This window comes from Conger conger, chromosome 14 (genome assembly GCF_963514075.1).
Source record: "Conger conger chromosome 14, fConCon1.1, whole genome shotgun sequence".
Classification (NCBI taxonomy): Eukaryota; Metazoa; Chordata; class Actinopteri; order Anguilliformes; family Congridae; genus Conger; species Conger conger.
The window spans coordinates 17010581-17025604 of NC_083773.1; the positions used below are offsets into that span (position 1 = coordinate 17010581).

At 39.5% G+C, this 15024-nt stretch overlaps 1 protein-coding gene across 4 annotated transcripts in view; it reads right to left on the reverse strand.

The window, feature by feature from the left end:
* The window catches only part of atp2b2 (ATPase plasma membrane Ca2+ transporting 2), a 168539-nt gene that overhangs the window by 26228 nt on the left and 127287 nt on the right, over positions 1-15024 (reverse strand). For all 4 annotated transcript variants that reach the window (XM_061219328.1, XM_061219326.1, XM_061219327.1 and 1 more), the window contains 4 exons: positions 12126-12167; positions 10810-10974; positions 9302-9516; positions 8749-8991 (listed from right to left, as the gene is read on the reverse strand). In XM_061219328.1, the coding sequence (XP_061075312.1) occupies positions 8749-8991; positions 9302-9516; positions 10810-10974; positions 12126-12167 (665 nt within the window). The remainder of the gene's footprint in view (positions 1-8748; positions 8992-9301; positions 9517-10809; positions 10975-12125; positions 12168-15024) is intronic.

A 15024-nucleotide genomic window follows, 5' to 3' on the forward strand; every position in this document is an offset into this window, starting at 1 on the left:
GAAAATGTAGGCAAGCTAGTTCTGGCCAACATTAGATATATAGCTAGAACACAAGGAAAATAAATAAATAAAAAGTAAAGTATTTCGTACCCACCAGAAACTAATTTGCGAGCACAAGATACTAAGTCATGCGCACGATTTACTAATTAGCCCAATAGCCTCTAAATAATTAATCTGGGCATAGTATTGAAATATATAACTAGTTTGTGACATGGGAGGTCATTTTATGTAATTTAATGAACTGCTGTAGTAACTGAACTAGGTCAATTGCAATTTAAGAGCTGAAAAATAAAAACAACAGCAGCCAGATTTGAGTTAACAATCTCCGATTTACTAGACAGACGCCTTATCCACGAGGCTAAATGACACGTTCTTATTGAATTAATCAGCGCGAAATGTATCTCACGAGCACGAGTTGCGAGGCAAGAGACACAACGTTTTTTTTGCCATTTCCCTTTAGGGTTGTTAGTTATAAAAAATAAATTGTTGGATTTAATACAATTATGAACAGTGGTTACACGTAATAATAGCCTTTATTTGTCAACTTGCCTACTTAGTAATGTTGCGGCCATGATTTAATGATGTATAGCGTTATGTGTTTTTAAATATACGGTATAGTTGAAAGCAGTTAGCAATAGCTTGAATTTGCGTGTCAACGAATAAACAGTCCTCTGTGAACCTTATGAAACGCCATACATTACGCCATAAGTGAACCAACAACTAAAGATTTAGAACACACAGAAATTATTTGATAACTATAATACTGCAGCATAAGTCCTTGCATTTTTAACCCTTGTATTCTTGAAATAACCAAAGACTGCTTGCTAGGACTAGCCTGACGGAACTTATTATACAGCCAGAATCTGTCTTTTGATTGTCCAACGAATTTGTGCGTTTTGTCACTGGTGGTGAAAGCGCATTTGTTTAATTAAACTGCTTACGATTACAGCTTCAGTGAAGAAGAATGGGTTATCGGTTAGCTATTTTTGGTAAAAGTGTAAACGTTTAACCGTTCACACCCCTAATTACTACCATCATTACTAATTTATTTGCATAGAGAGATGCATACACAAACTTATATGCTTCATTATAAAACTTTTTTCCGCTGGATATTTTCAGAAAAAAAATCATACTTCAGCAATGTTTTCAATTTTTCCAAAGCACCGCAGTCTGTTAAAACAAGCCGAATATCAAAGACTGTTCAGTCTGGTGACACACCATCTTAACAGAATGGGGTTATTCTATTACCACAATGCCACAGGTATAGTAATGCCAAATAGATCAGAAATTACAAAAATTCAAGTTACATTTCAGAAGTTATTATACCGTTGACAAAACCTATTGTAGAATCTACTTTTGCTTAATAATGGCACATTAACATACAATACACAGAATACTATAGAAATACATTCATTGGTAATAATAATGGGAATTAAAGATGCTAAAAAGGTAGTTTATTTTTAAAACATTTAATCGAGTCTGAAAACGGCTGTATTTGAGGAATGACCTTGAAACAGTCTAGACCAGGGGTGTCCAATCTTATCCAGAAAGGGCTGATGTGTGTGCAGGTTGTTGTTTTAGCACAGGACTAAGACAGCTGATTCTACTCATCAAGGTCTTGATTAAAGACCGCGATTAGTTCATTAGTATAATCAGGTGTGTTACTTCTGGGTTAAAACAAAAACCTGCACCCACGCCTGCCCTTTTAGGATAAGATTGGACACCTCTGGTCTAGACGATTATGCTTCAATGTAGGCAGTTTTGTGTTCCAGCCCTGCACACTGTCCAGACTATTACATGCTCCCTGCTTTCATAGATTGGAATATGCATTTTATACTGATGGCCTTTTCTTTTCAGTGCAATGCACTGCATGCAGTACTACTCATCTGTGTTCATTGGGTTTGTGCTGATTTTGTGAGGAAATTCTCCCTCCCCTCTACTGAGTCATAGGAGGCAAAGCCCAGTAAAGTCACATTGTCTTGTTTAAATATGATGAAAACATACAATATATATGATATTACGAATACATTATTACATTACTTATACATTGTACCAAATTCCTCCTTATGAAGCTAAAAATGGCTCTTGCAGTGATTACACTCAGTGCTTCCAGCCATAGCTGTTGAAGCCACTCACACTTTTTTTACGCATGGAGTACAAAGGGCCATGCAGGATCCAGGAGACAGAGGCACATTAAGCCTAGGGACATACAAATTATGTAAAGAAAGATGAAAAAAAAGGCAATTAAGACAGTGAAAATAGCATCTCTGCGGACTGGCTTCAACATTGTAGTTTCCAAGGTTATTGCATGACTAATGTTAATATTAAAAAGGTGGCTTCTTGTTTTGTTTGACAGAATTCCTCCTTCTACCTATTGCTAGTAAACTGCTTCATGCAACTTTCAGCATCAGTTATGTTATCAGATGAGGCGATAGATCATTATAAGGTTCAAGGATGTCAAGAGTATTAAAATGAAACAAATGTACTTATAAAAGGGATTAAATAAGCTTAAGGACAGGAAAATAAGAGCCTGTGTAACGTGCTAGTGATTCTAGCAATGCAGAACAAAATAGAGATCAATTTCTCACAAAACAGATTTTTGTACTCATGATTACCAGCTCTCAAGTACATAGCTGGCACGTCAAAGGTCCTAATCATCTCTCTCACTGGGAGTAGAGCTGTCATTGACAGAAACGCACCACACTTTCAGAGAACTAGTAATCGACACAGAGCGTTGTCCTTTGTACCCTCTGTCTCTGACGTGCTGCGCAGGGAATCGAGGCTGGTCAGGAATTTGGCTCGAAGGCACTATCAATGATTCAGTGCGTGTGACATCAGCAGTGGAACTGGCCTCTCTGGCCTGTGACCCAGAAGGTTCACAGTGCAGATGGCGCGGGCAACCTGAGAGCAGGCTCAGAGGAAGCTGCTCCGCAGCTCAGGATACGGAGTATCAGCACTCTCTAACGCTCTAAGCTCCTCTGTTTCACTTTCATCCGTACTGAAGTTTACCCAATGCTCCTCCTGGATCTGAGCCTCAGCTCTGCCAATCTCACTTACGGATAAAAAGGGGACCTTATTTCTTTCAGCTAAATTTATTTTGGTGTCTCCCGGACTCGCAAAATTGTATTTTGTGGGGGGGGGAAATGCACTGACTTTTACTGTAATTCAAAGTTAAAGACGAATATGGTTCTATCTGTTTATACCATAGGTTTTAGAGCAGACTGTAGCCTAGTGGCTAAGGTACATGGACTGGGACCTGGAAGGTTGGTGGTTCAAGCCCCAGTGAAGCCACGATAAGATCCGTGCAGCTGCTGGGCCCTTGAACAGGGACTCTTAGCCCAGCATTGCTCCTGGGGGGATTGTCCCCTGCCTAGTTTAGTAAACTGTAAGTCATTTTGGAGAAAAGTGTCAGATAAATAACAGATTATAATTATAATATAAAGTTAAATTAAGCTTTCCTCCTTTCAACTCCAATATCAGCATTGTTTTGTGTCAGTTTGAACATCTTTTAGAAGTCATTTCAAGCATTTTCAAGCTGTCTCAGAAAAACAACACCCCATTTACTCCTACTGTAAATAATGTAAATACTCTTACATAATTTGGGACAAAGACATATTTTTCTTGACTTGGCCCTGTACTCCACAATTTCCTAATCATATCTTAATATTTGGGACATTAATGGCATGTAAATGAAAGACGTCATGTTTGGTTTACTGGTGAGAAGTTTAAAGTCATGCAGCATTATGTAATATTAAAATTTCCACCCATTTTTTATTATTCTCTCTCTCTATCTCTGTCTCATTCACTTTCACTCTCTCTCCTTCTCTCTCTGGCAGTTAAATGGGTGGGAACTAGTGGTAGCTGGCTCTCCTTTGTGCTCACTGTGCCCTTGACCAATCAAAAAAAAATGGTTGGCATTTATATAGCGCCTTTATCCAAAGCGCTGTACAATTGATGCTTCTCATTCACCCATTCATACACACACTCACACACTGACGGCGATTGGCCGCCATGCAAGGCACCGCCCAGCTCGTCAGGAGCATTTAGGGGTTAGGTGTCTTGCTCAGGGACACTTCGACACAGCCCGGGCGGGGGATCGAACCGGCAACCCTCCGACTGCCAGATGGCTGCCTGAGCCATGTCGCCCCAATCATGACTGAGATAGCTGAGATGTGGGGGATCTGAACCCTGAGACACTGCAGCCTCAGGAGAGGCCTCCATTCCTTCTGCGCCTCTCCCCTCCTGAAGCATTCCCCCCTCTATACACTCTTCATCTCTGGAGAGGGAGACTGCCAATATGGCTCGCACACAGGGGGATGTCTGAGGATTTGTATCTCTGAGACTCTGTTTACCAACCTAACATGCACCCCACAGCTCAAAATTGGATCCAAGTGCATTAATTAATCCTGTTTAGACTAGCCAAAACCAGATCAAATTAGTCTAATTAATCCTATTTAGACAATCTGAATCCACCATTTTGGTGTCAGAAATAACTGTATTTTCCTTTGTTATGACTTTAAGCGTTTTGCAATGATGTTTTTGGTGCGATGCACTCTGCTAAGCACTCAGATGCAATGCCCTTCTTGAGGTCACTGAATAAAATGGTTCAATTGACAGATAGACCTAATGACAAAGTAATGAGTTTACTGATGGAAGCAACACAATGAAAATTACAGTGCTTCAGTTGGGTGCATTGTCCAGGCAAATGTGAGAATCAAGAATTAAAAATGAATTGTTTTCCCAATATGGTGATGGCTCATTATGGAGCACACATAAGCGATGGCTATATAGCGTGGCTGTGCTGCAACTATATAAGGAGCATGTTCCTTATATAGGTGCTCTTTATCTGAAATGGGAGACTGAGCAAGGATGTTATGCTGAACGGGGGTTGTTGCTGACTTCAGTCATATTACAAAGGAGAAAGCTGAAATGATATGGATATCAAAGCCTTCTTTATATAGATATCAAAGTCTTCTTTGGCAGCCCCTGGAGAGCGCTGACATCAGCACAGAGAGCCAGCTGGGAGAGGGGACTCAGAGGGCCTTCTTTGAGTTATTTTACCTTCCTGCACTCGCATCTGTTAGGGTCCCTGATGGGGAACCAGAGGAGATCTTACATGGTTCATATTCGTGACAAAGCCCAGTGTTAGATGGACACACAATTAACCGTGCCCCCCAAACAGCAAACCCTCCAATTATCGCTTGCCTAATCATTTTCAGACTTATCATTTAGGGTTACAGTCCAAATTGCCCTTTCTGTGAGAACAGGTGGGTGTCTTCATTGTGGGGGATCTGCCTCAATTACCATGAGGAGAACACAAGCTCTAAACCGGGATTTGTGGGATTGATTTGTGGTATGATGCAACATATTTTATAAATAAGGAGATTAAAATTACAAATCCTTTCATTAAGCCCACTTTCTTTTTCAAACCTCCACCTCACCCTCCATTAGCAAAGCGCATTCCTTAGCAGCAAGTCTGATCCCAGCCATTCTGTCCTTCTCAATCAACATCCTTTGACTTCCCAAGAACACCCTGCCCCCTGTAGAGTACATATTGTAGAGGCAATTGTCATTTAAAACTAACATGAATTGGCCATTTTTTGTTTATGTAGAAAAATCTCTTTGTAGATTGTATGCTATAATAGCTTTGACAAAACAAATCTGATCTGTGCTTTTTTAATTTCATCACAGAGGAGGTCTGATCAAGTAATCCCACGCTATTTATCCAGCTCCAGCTGCACTCATGGCATGGACAGCTAATGCCACTTATCCACACAGAGTCATCTCTCTACATAATAACATATGGAACTGCAAATCAGATGGGATTTCACCAGTAAGAAGCTGAATTGCAATAAGGATTCTTCAAGTTATGAATTCTTCAACAAGAACCACATTCATGACACATGTACACACACATACCTACGTGTGTGTGTGTGTGTGTGTGTACACTGTATATCACAAAAAAGTGCATAACCCAACCATTTTATTGTATGATTGCTTGACATTTTCATCATGTTGACTTCTTAATAAACAGAACCATATTTAGACCACTGTGGCCATCACATTTTAACTTTATCGACATAACTGAAATAAAAGTAAAAACTGAAAATTGAATTGTGAAATCAGTAGTACTTTCCAATGCATCCAGACTACAGGAAGAGAAAGGTATGTGAGAACACAAACATGATCAGGTCTTAGTCTTGAAGGGATGGGTGACTGAATGTGACCACTCGTTCAGAAGCAAAGCTTGGTGCAGGGATGGGAAGAATTTTCCAGCCCTATTTAGCCACTCTTGCCATGTTTTGTTCTTGGGCCCAAAAAACGTCCTTTTTCTCCCAATTTGGTAGCCAATTGTTCCCCGTCTGATTCAATTAGAGCTAATATTAGATACACTGCCCACACCCCATCCCTTGGTGGCCCGAAGGAGAGCGACATGCCTTCTACAAGCCGTCTCGTCTCATGCTCGTGACTGTGATTCCGAGGTGCCCGAGGTGCTTTATTGTGCAGCGATCTACTAACCCTGCCAAGTCCCTCCCTCTGGAGCAGCAAGCCAATTATGCTGCTCCATGTGAGCCGGCCAAACTTGGCTTTTGGCAGGACCGGGAATCAAACCCCGGTCCCCGGTGTGCAACGCCAGTAAACTGCAACTGCAAGTCTGCTGCATCTTAGCCCGTTGCGCCACCGTGGCCCTACTCTCCCAATAGTTAACGTTTTCTCAACTGACAGATTAGGCTAAAGCACTAATCGTAAGATACAGGAAACTTTCCAATAACTATAACCATCATATTTCACTTTGTCCCAAACATTATGGTGCGCTGAAATGGGTGGACTATGTATAACAATTACTGTAATATCTACAGGGTGAAATGAAAATGTATACAAATTTTAACAATCTAAAATTGTGCCTATAGTCTGCATATAGTTTCTGCATATAAGACATATTTCTATACGAAGATGTTTGATGTCAAAAATGAACTTAATTACTGGGTAATTTGATGATTACTCACAGGTTCAGGCTTCCATCTATTGCGTTATAATGATCTGTTGAACTGATGGCATTCCTGCACCCTGATGAAGGCATACTGCTGAAACATTTTGGTCACTTTCAAACAAAAACTTTTAAATCAAATAATAACTTTTTACTTTAATCCACTTTGATTCTGTGAATAATCAGCACCTTTTTGTGTGCGTTCCTACTTCTGCTTGTGCTTTTGCACCATATTTGTCTGTCTACTGTATACACAGTATAGACACCAAAACCCTCACAAGATACCAAGCCAGTGATTATCTCCTTGTGTGTGTGCGAGGGAACTGGGCGGAGTGGACCAGGCAGATGGTGTGCTGTGCTGAAGACACCGGGAGGAGGATTACTCTGACACGGAGCACTGCGAGTCCTGATCATGACACAGGTGGTACACGACTACAGCCAAATAACCTGTTTGGAAGCAGCAGGAGATACGGAGGCCATGGAGGAGGCACCTACAATAGCCCTAACTGTTAGATCACACACTGTACTTTCAAGAGCCTCAGCAGTATGTGATGTGTTTCCCATCCATCCCTTACAGAATCTGAATATGATATACTGTATTATAAAAAATATATCATAATAATATGAGACTATACATTTCAAGGCACATCAATTTGTATATTTGGATACAAAGTATATTGTGTATTTTCATATATTGATGATATTTCTCAAAGTATATGTCAAAGTATTTTCAAATGTATTCCATTTGCATAAGGATCAGCTGTAATTGTGATCTGAACAACATCATTCTTTGCTAGTTTGATTGAACATTTTTTTTGGTTGGTGAAAAATTGTTGTACTGATATAGTATTTGTCAGTAATTTGTTCCAGCAACGCTTCTGCATAATTCATTCAGAATAATGAATCAATATCACAGCTCGGAGCAAAAACACCAAGAGCCTTGATATTTAAATGGAAAAAAGCAACCCGCTATTTACCAGTACATAGCATACAGTACCATCATTCATAATTCTCAAGTGTCAAGCAAGCAAGCACTTTACAGCAGAATGCATTGTACTACATATGCATGATTCTCAAAAGTGTATCCAAGAACCAGGCAGGCAGGCACCACCCAATTAAAAAAAACCTTGAACTAAATCAGAGAATAGAGAATTTCTGGCTTTACAATCTGTAAATTGTGAAGCAGATGGCAAAAAAATAGATGATTCCAATTACCACCAGCACTGCAGAATGTAGGACACCTCCCATGTTGGGAACGATTTAAGTGCATTTTGAGTAACTCCAAAGACCTTTGGTTGTTTCTATATTAAAACCTTATGCTTCAGGGCTTTTTCTAATTTAGAATACATACATATTGATTTTATAATGTGATTCTGAGAGGGAACGGTTTAATTAATGCACAACTTAATTTACAATATATCAAGGGACAGTGGTTCAAATTAGTGGCTTCATTTCTGTACCAGCATTCATGCCCTCCAGCATCTGAATGAGGTTGACTGTTCTGAAGTAGTCTAAACCTCCTATCAGCAACAATACTGCAACCCCAATGTCGATCTTGATTCGAATGCTGCCAAACAATCAGGTACAGTAGCAATCATAAAGGCAGTCACAAAAGTTCAAGAAAATTTCATTACTACCAGACTAAAAATCCACAAACACGCATCCCTATAAGTGTAATACCTTGATTCTGATATGGCCAGCTTACTCAAACTTCATTCTAGATATTGAAATATGCAGTATTCTTCTACTTGGAACCTTACCAGTATCTTGGTGGTATAGGCGCTGTTGATAGCTATAGCATTGATAAGGACCTCCAGGGTCTTGGGGGGCAGAACACCAGGGTCAGGGATCGCTTTGTAATGCACATCTCCCACGTAGGCCTGCACCACTGTCATTCTGTTGGTGGTCAGTGTGCCCGTCTTATCCGAGCAGATGGCCGTGGCGTTGCCCATGGTTTCACACGCATCCAGATGCCGCACCAGGTTGTTGTCCTTCATCATTTTCTGTTTTTAGTAAACAAACATTGAACTATTTTCACATCTCACATTTCTGTAGCAAGCATAATGGCTTTCCTTAAGTATATTTTCATTTGACCTCTTCTTCATCTCTATGACGGGCACATGCTCAAGGGCCTGCCAGAACCAATGGAATGTTCTAGTACTGGTAAATCATTAACAGAAAAGAATTACCTTTTCCTCATAAATCGTAAGGGTGAAAGCAGATGGGGGGGGGGGGGAAACTGTTTATTGAGGGATGTGCTTATGTCATTGGCTGTGTATGGAAGAGGTGGAGTATGCAGCCATGGTACTTTACCTTGACGGAATAGGCCAGAGAGATGGTGACAGCCAATGGAAGCCCCTCAGGAACTGCTACCACCAGGACGGTCACACCGATGATGAAAAACTTGACAAAATACTGGATGTACACAGGAGTGCACTCTGGCATCCACGGCCTCTTCTGGTACACAAAGTTGTCAATGGCAAAATACAGCACCAGGATGATGACTGTGATCGCTGACATCACCAAACCTAACAGACAGCAGAGACAAAGTGGCACTGTAAGTCTCTAATGGATAGAAAATGCCATAGCCTGAAATAACGGGCTGTTTTGCAGCCAAACCACAAAAATATTAAATTTAACATTATCTCTCAAGCAAAACCTGAATGAAATGATCGTCTGCTGAAGGCTTCAGTCAAAGCAGGTTAGTGGCTCTATGTACTCTGCTGACTTTGGAACAAAATAAATGTGCTGTAATTGATGTTTTTCGTCATTGAATGAAGACAAGCAAATGCTTCCTTTTTCACTCAAGCTTCAGTTGAGCGGTGATGTTAAATCAGTATCGTACTCTAAGGACCTGGACTGTGTACTCTAAAACATTGATTTCCAAAGCATTTGTCAGAGTCTATTTGTGGGCTGTGTAACAGTGCACATGGTTTAGTGGTTTACAAACAGAAACAATATTACGTTTATGTATAAACACTACAAATGACCAAACCCCTGATTTGTACAGCTGATCACATAACTACACAAGCATAAGCCAGAGATTTCCTTAGCAACATGAAGTATATACATTCAGTATATTAGACTGAATGAGGTATTATTAGACCTATTAAGTCTTCTTCTCCTCTGACCTCTCTCATTAACAATGCATTTCTGCCCACAGAACTGCCGCTCACTGAATTTTTGAGTGAGTGAGACAGTTGTGAGTGAAAATCCCAGGAGATGAGCAGTTACAGAGATACTCAAACCAGCTTGTCTGGCACCAAGACTCATGCCACAGTTGAAATCACTGAGATCACATTCTTTCCGCACTCTGATGGTTGATGTGAACATTAACTGAAGCACCTGACCCACATCTTCACGATTTTATGCATTGCACTGCAGCCACACGATTGGCCGATTAGATAATCACATGAATAATTAAGTGTACAGGTGTTCCTAATATGGTGCTCAGTCAGTGTATGTGTACTTGCCTTTGGCCAAAAACAGTAGAGAAGTAGATCTGTATGTGGGTTACGAAACTGAAAGCTCCGAGAATCAAAGAATATCTGAGTGCTGGCTACTGCACGACAGCCCAGTCACTCTGTCTGTGTTGAGTGTCCTCATGTGCCGTTCTTAGTCTGTGTATATCAGGGCTGCTAAAGGATCTGCAAATCATTTTAGTCGTCCCAGTTGTTCAAAAATGTATTTAATTGTAATTTCATAGTTAATCATGGAATGTAAATTCAACTTAATCAAGGTACCAATACTCAATGAAGCATATGCTACCTTACTTCACATACATTCTCCACAGAACACCTTCAATCTGTTCAGCACCATACCTGCTTTGCCAATCTGAACAGCTAGCTTGGTCAGTTTTCCTTGGAGAACAGATTTCTCCTTCTTGGAGACATTGGTCTTTTTCTTCTCCTTCTCATCCATGTCCCCTCCTTCTGCACTCTTCAGAGGCTGCATCTCCATCGCTGCGGCACCATCTTGTTTCTTAACTGAAATGATTACAATATACAGTACAGACTTTGGAATCAACTGTTTCTATGGAATGCTGCAACAACTGTCAACCACACCATCTTTGGGTAGGATACACAGTATTTTATTCTTACGATAACCACAGCGATGGTGATATTTCAAACCCCATTCATACGCTGCAGAGAAAATCAGTCTGTCTAGTGCAGAAATGGGACACCATAATTTTGAAACTCCATTCATTACTTGAGGGTCCATATTCACTAAGTATCTCAGAGTGAGAGTGCTGATCTAGGATCTTGTTCCTGCTCACCATATCCTAACCTTATATTTTGTGAGCTAAAAAGCTGATCTACACTCCCACTCATATTTCTGACCTTCAGGGTCTGGAGAAATGTATCCACAACACAACTGATTTAGCTACTGAAGGTACTTTTCTGATTTACCCATCCTTAAAATGTTACATGCTACAATGAAACCGCAGGTAACAACACAGAAGGGCAGTTTTTCAGCACATCCTGTAAAAGCATTGTTAATCTCCACTAAAACCAGCAGTTGTACCTGTGGTTAAGAACATTAAACCTCAGGTCACAGTGTTCCACAGTTTACCATTCTGCCTGATTTCCACTCTAAGACAACAAATTAAAGTCATATCACCTTCTGAGAGCATGCATTGAGTGAAGCCTAAAACCATACAGCAACAACATACATTAAAGGGAATTACCTTCCAATTCTAATGACAAATAAAAGATATAAAATAGCTGTTATACCTTGAAATAAGCTTTTTTAAATTCAGAAACATAAGTAAGCACAATTAACAGTATACCCCACAAGAATATTTTCAGATCTCCGCCATAATTTACCAGAAATGTTGCCTACTCATTTACTTATTACCACAAAATACCTTTATACAATTCAAACCTATGAAGACATGCCAGAAGCTTTGAAATTATGATACCAGATGGACTTCAAGGTTCAATATAAGTTGTTCTTCTGCATAGCACAATGAGTATTGGAGTAACAACTTCAGACAGATAAGTAATCCTGGACACCCTTAAGAGCAAAGAGACAGCTGTAAGGTAAAAGTGACAACACTGTAAATACAGATCTAATAGAGGGGTGCGGATCTGCACTGCTGGGGAAGCACAAACCAGGATAAGTGAAAGCATGTTACCTTTGGTCTGGTTGTTCTCCATATTTCCATCCTGAATTTTACCTATGATTAAGACATACAAGACACAGAACCAAAATAACAAAAAAGCAGACAATAAAACATTCATCACACGGGACATTACAGTGAAATCAAATAAAAAGGAAGACAGAAAAATGAATATTTATTTCACATCATCCATGACAGTAACATACATAACACAAATGCTGCATCATAAATGAGAGTTATGTGTAGGTGTCCTCTTTAGGCGAGGTGCATGGCTGCAGTCGTTTGTGTGATGTGGCTCATGAACTCCAGGCATGTTCTCAGACTTGCCCACATGTATGCCGTGGGCCCAGAGGCTAAATAGCACAGCTAATGCATAACTGAAGACAAGTCACATGACTCGTGTGGGTGATGTGACTGTGGACTATCCACTGTCAAATTTGACAAATGTATGTATATATTTTTTCTTTAAATCAAATTTACTCTTTAATATAGAGTTACACTTTTCTGAATTATTATATCATTTGTATTTAAATGTGTTTATATAAAAATATTATCAAAATATTATCAATATTACATATGCGGTTTGTTGCATAAAATGTTAAGACGATTGTCCACACCACATTAAACATTTTTTTCATGATACACAACACAAACACAAATATCTGTGTCTACAGAGATTTTTGGAAGGTGCACAGAACAAAAACAGAATTCAGAAAGTATATGAAGCGCGTGCATTTAATGTGCATGTTAACCAATATTCAAATTGTCTTTGACCTGTTGTCCTTGAATGTCATAAATAATGAAAGAAGTCAATGAATGAGAATTCACTGGTGATGAATTGCTTTAGTGACCTTCACTTGCAAGGAAGATTCACCACCATTACTTTCTCTCACCAGTTGTCAGTGCATAGAATCTGGATTAATGTAGCATGCCACTGTTAGACCTGGGTCAATACACCCACAAGTCAAAACTGCATCAATAACAACAATGATTGAAAGCCATCCTAAGTTGGCAGAGGGGTCAGAATTTTCCTACACAAATGTATAGCTCACAGCAGCCATCTCATTCTTTAAAATGGTGGCTGCTTCACAGAGCGCATAACAAGCTAGCTTTGATTCTATGACTTTTAAATCCATAATTATAAAGTACCATACTGTAAAGGCACCTTGGTCCTCAGGAAGTGTTTTTTAATTTATTATTTTTAGATGTCCAATTGGAATGAAAATCAGTTCAATTTATATACTCACGTTAATGACTAGAAGGAACTCCATTACTCAATTATACAAGAAAAGCAATTCAGATACTTCACAAAATATCAAGACAAAAGAGTCACACATTAAACACAATGAGAAGAGAGCAACACAAGCACAGAAGGATACACAGCATGCAGAACAACACTTGGACCAGGATGCGCATGCTGAATCACCAAAGGGGTTTAAACAGGGAAAAAACAATAAAAACTAAAAAGGACTAATTTTTAAAACAATAAAAGGGCAGCTTGTTAAACGCCAGAATTTGTTTTTCAAGAGGCCTGAAAAACTACAAAACCTTCATAAACTGTATATCGTCTGCATTGAAAGCTACTGCAGGATAGTAGAGTTCACTAATCCACTCTTCCGACTGGAAAGTGTGATATAACGGTTGAATGAATTCCCTGTTCACCGGCACAGCAACAAGGAAAGCAAATCCAATGCTCTCTTGGTGGTTTACATGATTCTGTGCTTTGCGCTTGACTGAAACTGTAAACAGACAAATTTTTGAAATTTTGTAACTTAGTTTTATTTACCTTGATTCAAGGATTGGACTGCAATTTATGAAGCATTATATTTTCTTTCTTTCCTCTCAACTACAAAATACAGGCATCTTTGCATCAGTGGTGTGTAGACATTAAAAGAACAGTTGTATTATCTAGACAGGTCACTGAGCCACAGGTGATGTGGAAAATACTGTTAAGACTAGTAATAATGTGTCGACCTATAGGAGTTCACAGCACAAGTCTAGGTGAAGATGTTAGCCTATAAAAGCCAGCAACTGTTTTCCTATATAATATTACCACAATAAAAAAAGAGAAGCAAAGCTGGCTAACCTACTTCGCTGAAGTTTGTTCAAAATACATAGTTTAGCCAGCCAGTTCTGAGAAAGCTGCAGAAGTTCAACCAAGCGCCTTACACACTTTGAAAAATACAAAATGCATCCTTGCACACTTATGATACTGTCATAAACATTATTTTCTTTCCAGAAGTGTACAGTATTTTGGTAATCTTGTAACATCACATGACTATGCATGCAACTATGGTAGAGCAAGTCTTTTTCCACCAAGTTGGAAGGCCTGGAAGTTGCACACCTACATTAATACTGGCAATCATTTATTGAAGTAGCAAGAACAACCAGAAAAATAAAGCTTGCATGTAGTGCATGTCTTTCAGCCAGCCCAAAACCATTCTATTAATTTAATTAATGGGAGGAATAACAGAGAGCAGTCAGTTTGAAAGCACACTTTATACTGCTGCAATATTTATTTATTTACTGCGCAGTCTGTAAGTATTTGGATAGTGGTACAATTTCTGTTCGTTTGGTTCTATACACCAGCACATTGGATTAGAATCAGATCTACAAAACTGTATGACCAGAATAAAGTTTGCTAAGTAGTACCTAAAAGAGCCTGCTGGAAAAAAGTATTGTGGATAGACCAAGACTGACTTGTATTAGAGTGATGGCAAGAGCAAGATGCCCAAGAACCAAAGTATCTCTCCTAATCTGTGAAACATGGTGGTGGGGGTGTTATAGTTTAGTCATGTATGGTTGCCACAGGTGCTGACTCACCTGCTGGCATTGATAATGTGATAGCAGCAGCAGAATTAATTCAAAAAGGTACAGAAGTACCTTATCAGCTCGAGTTTAATTAAATGCCTCC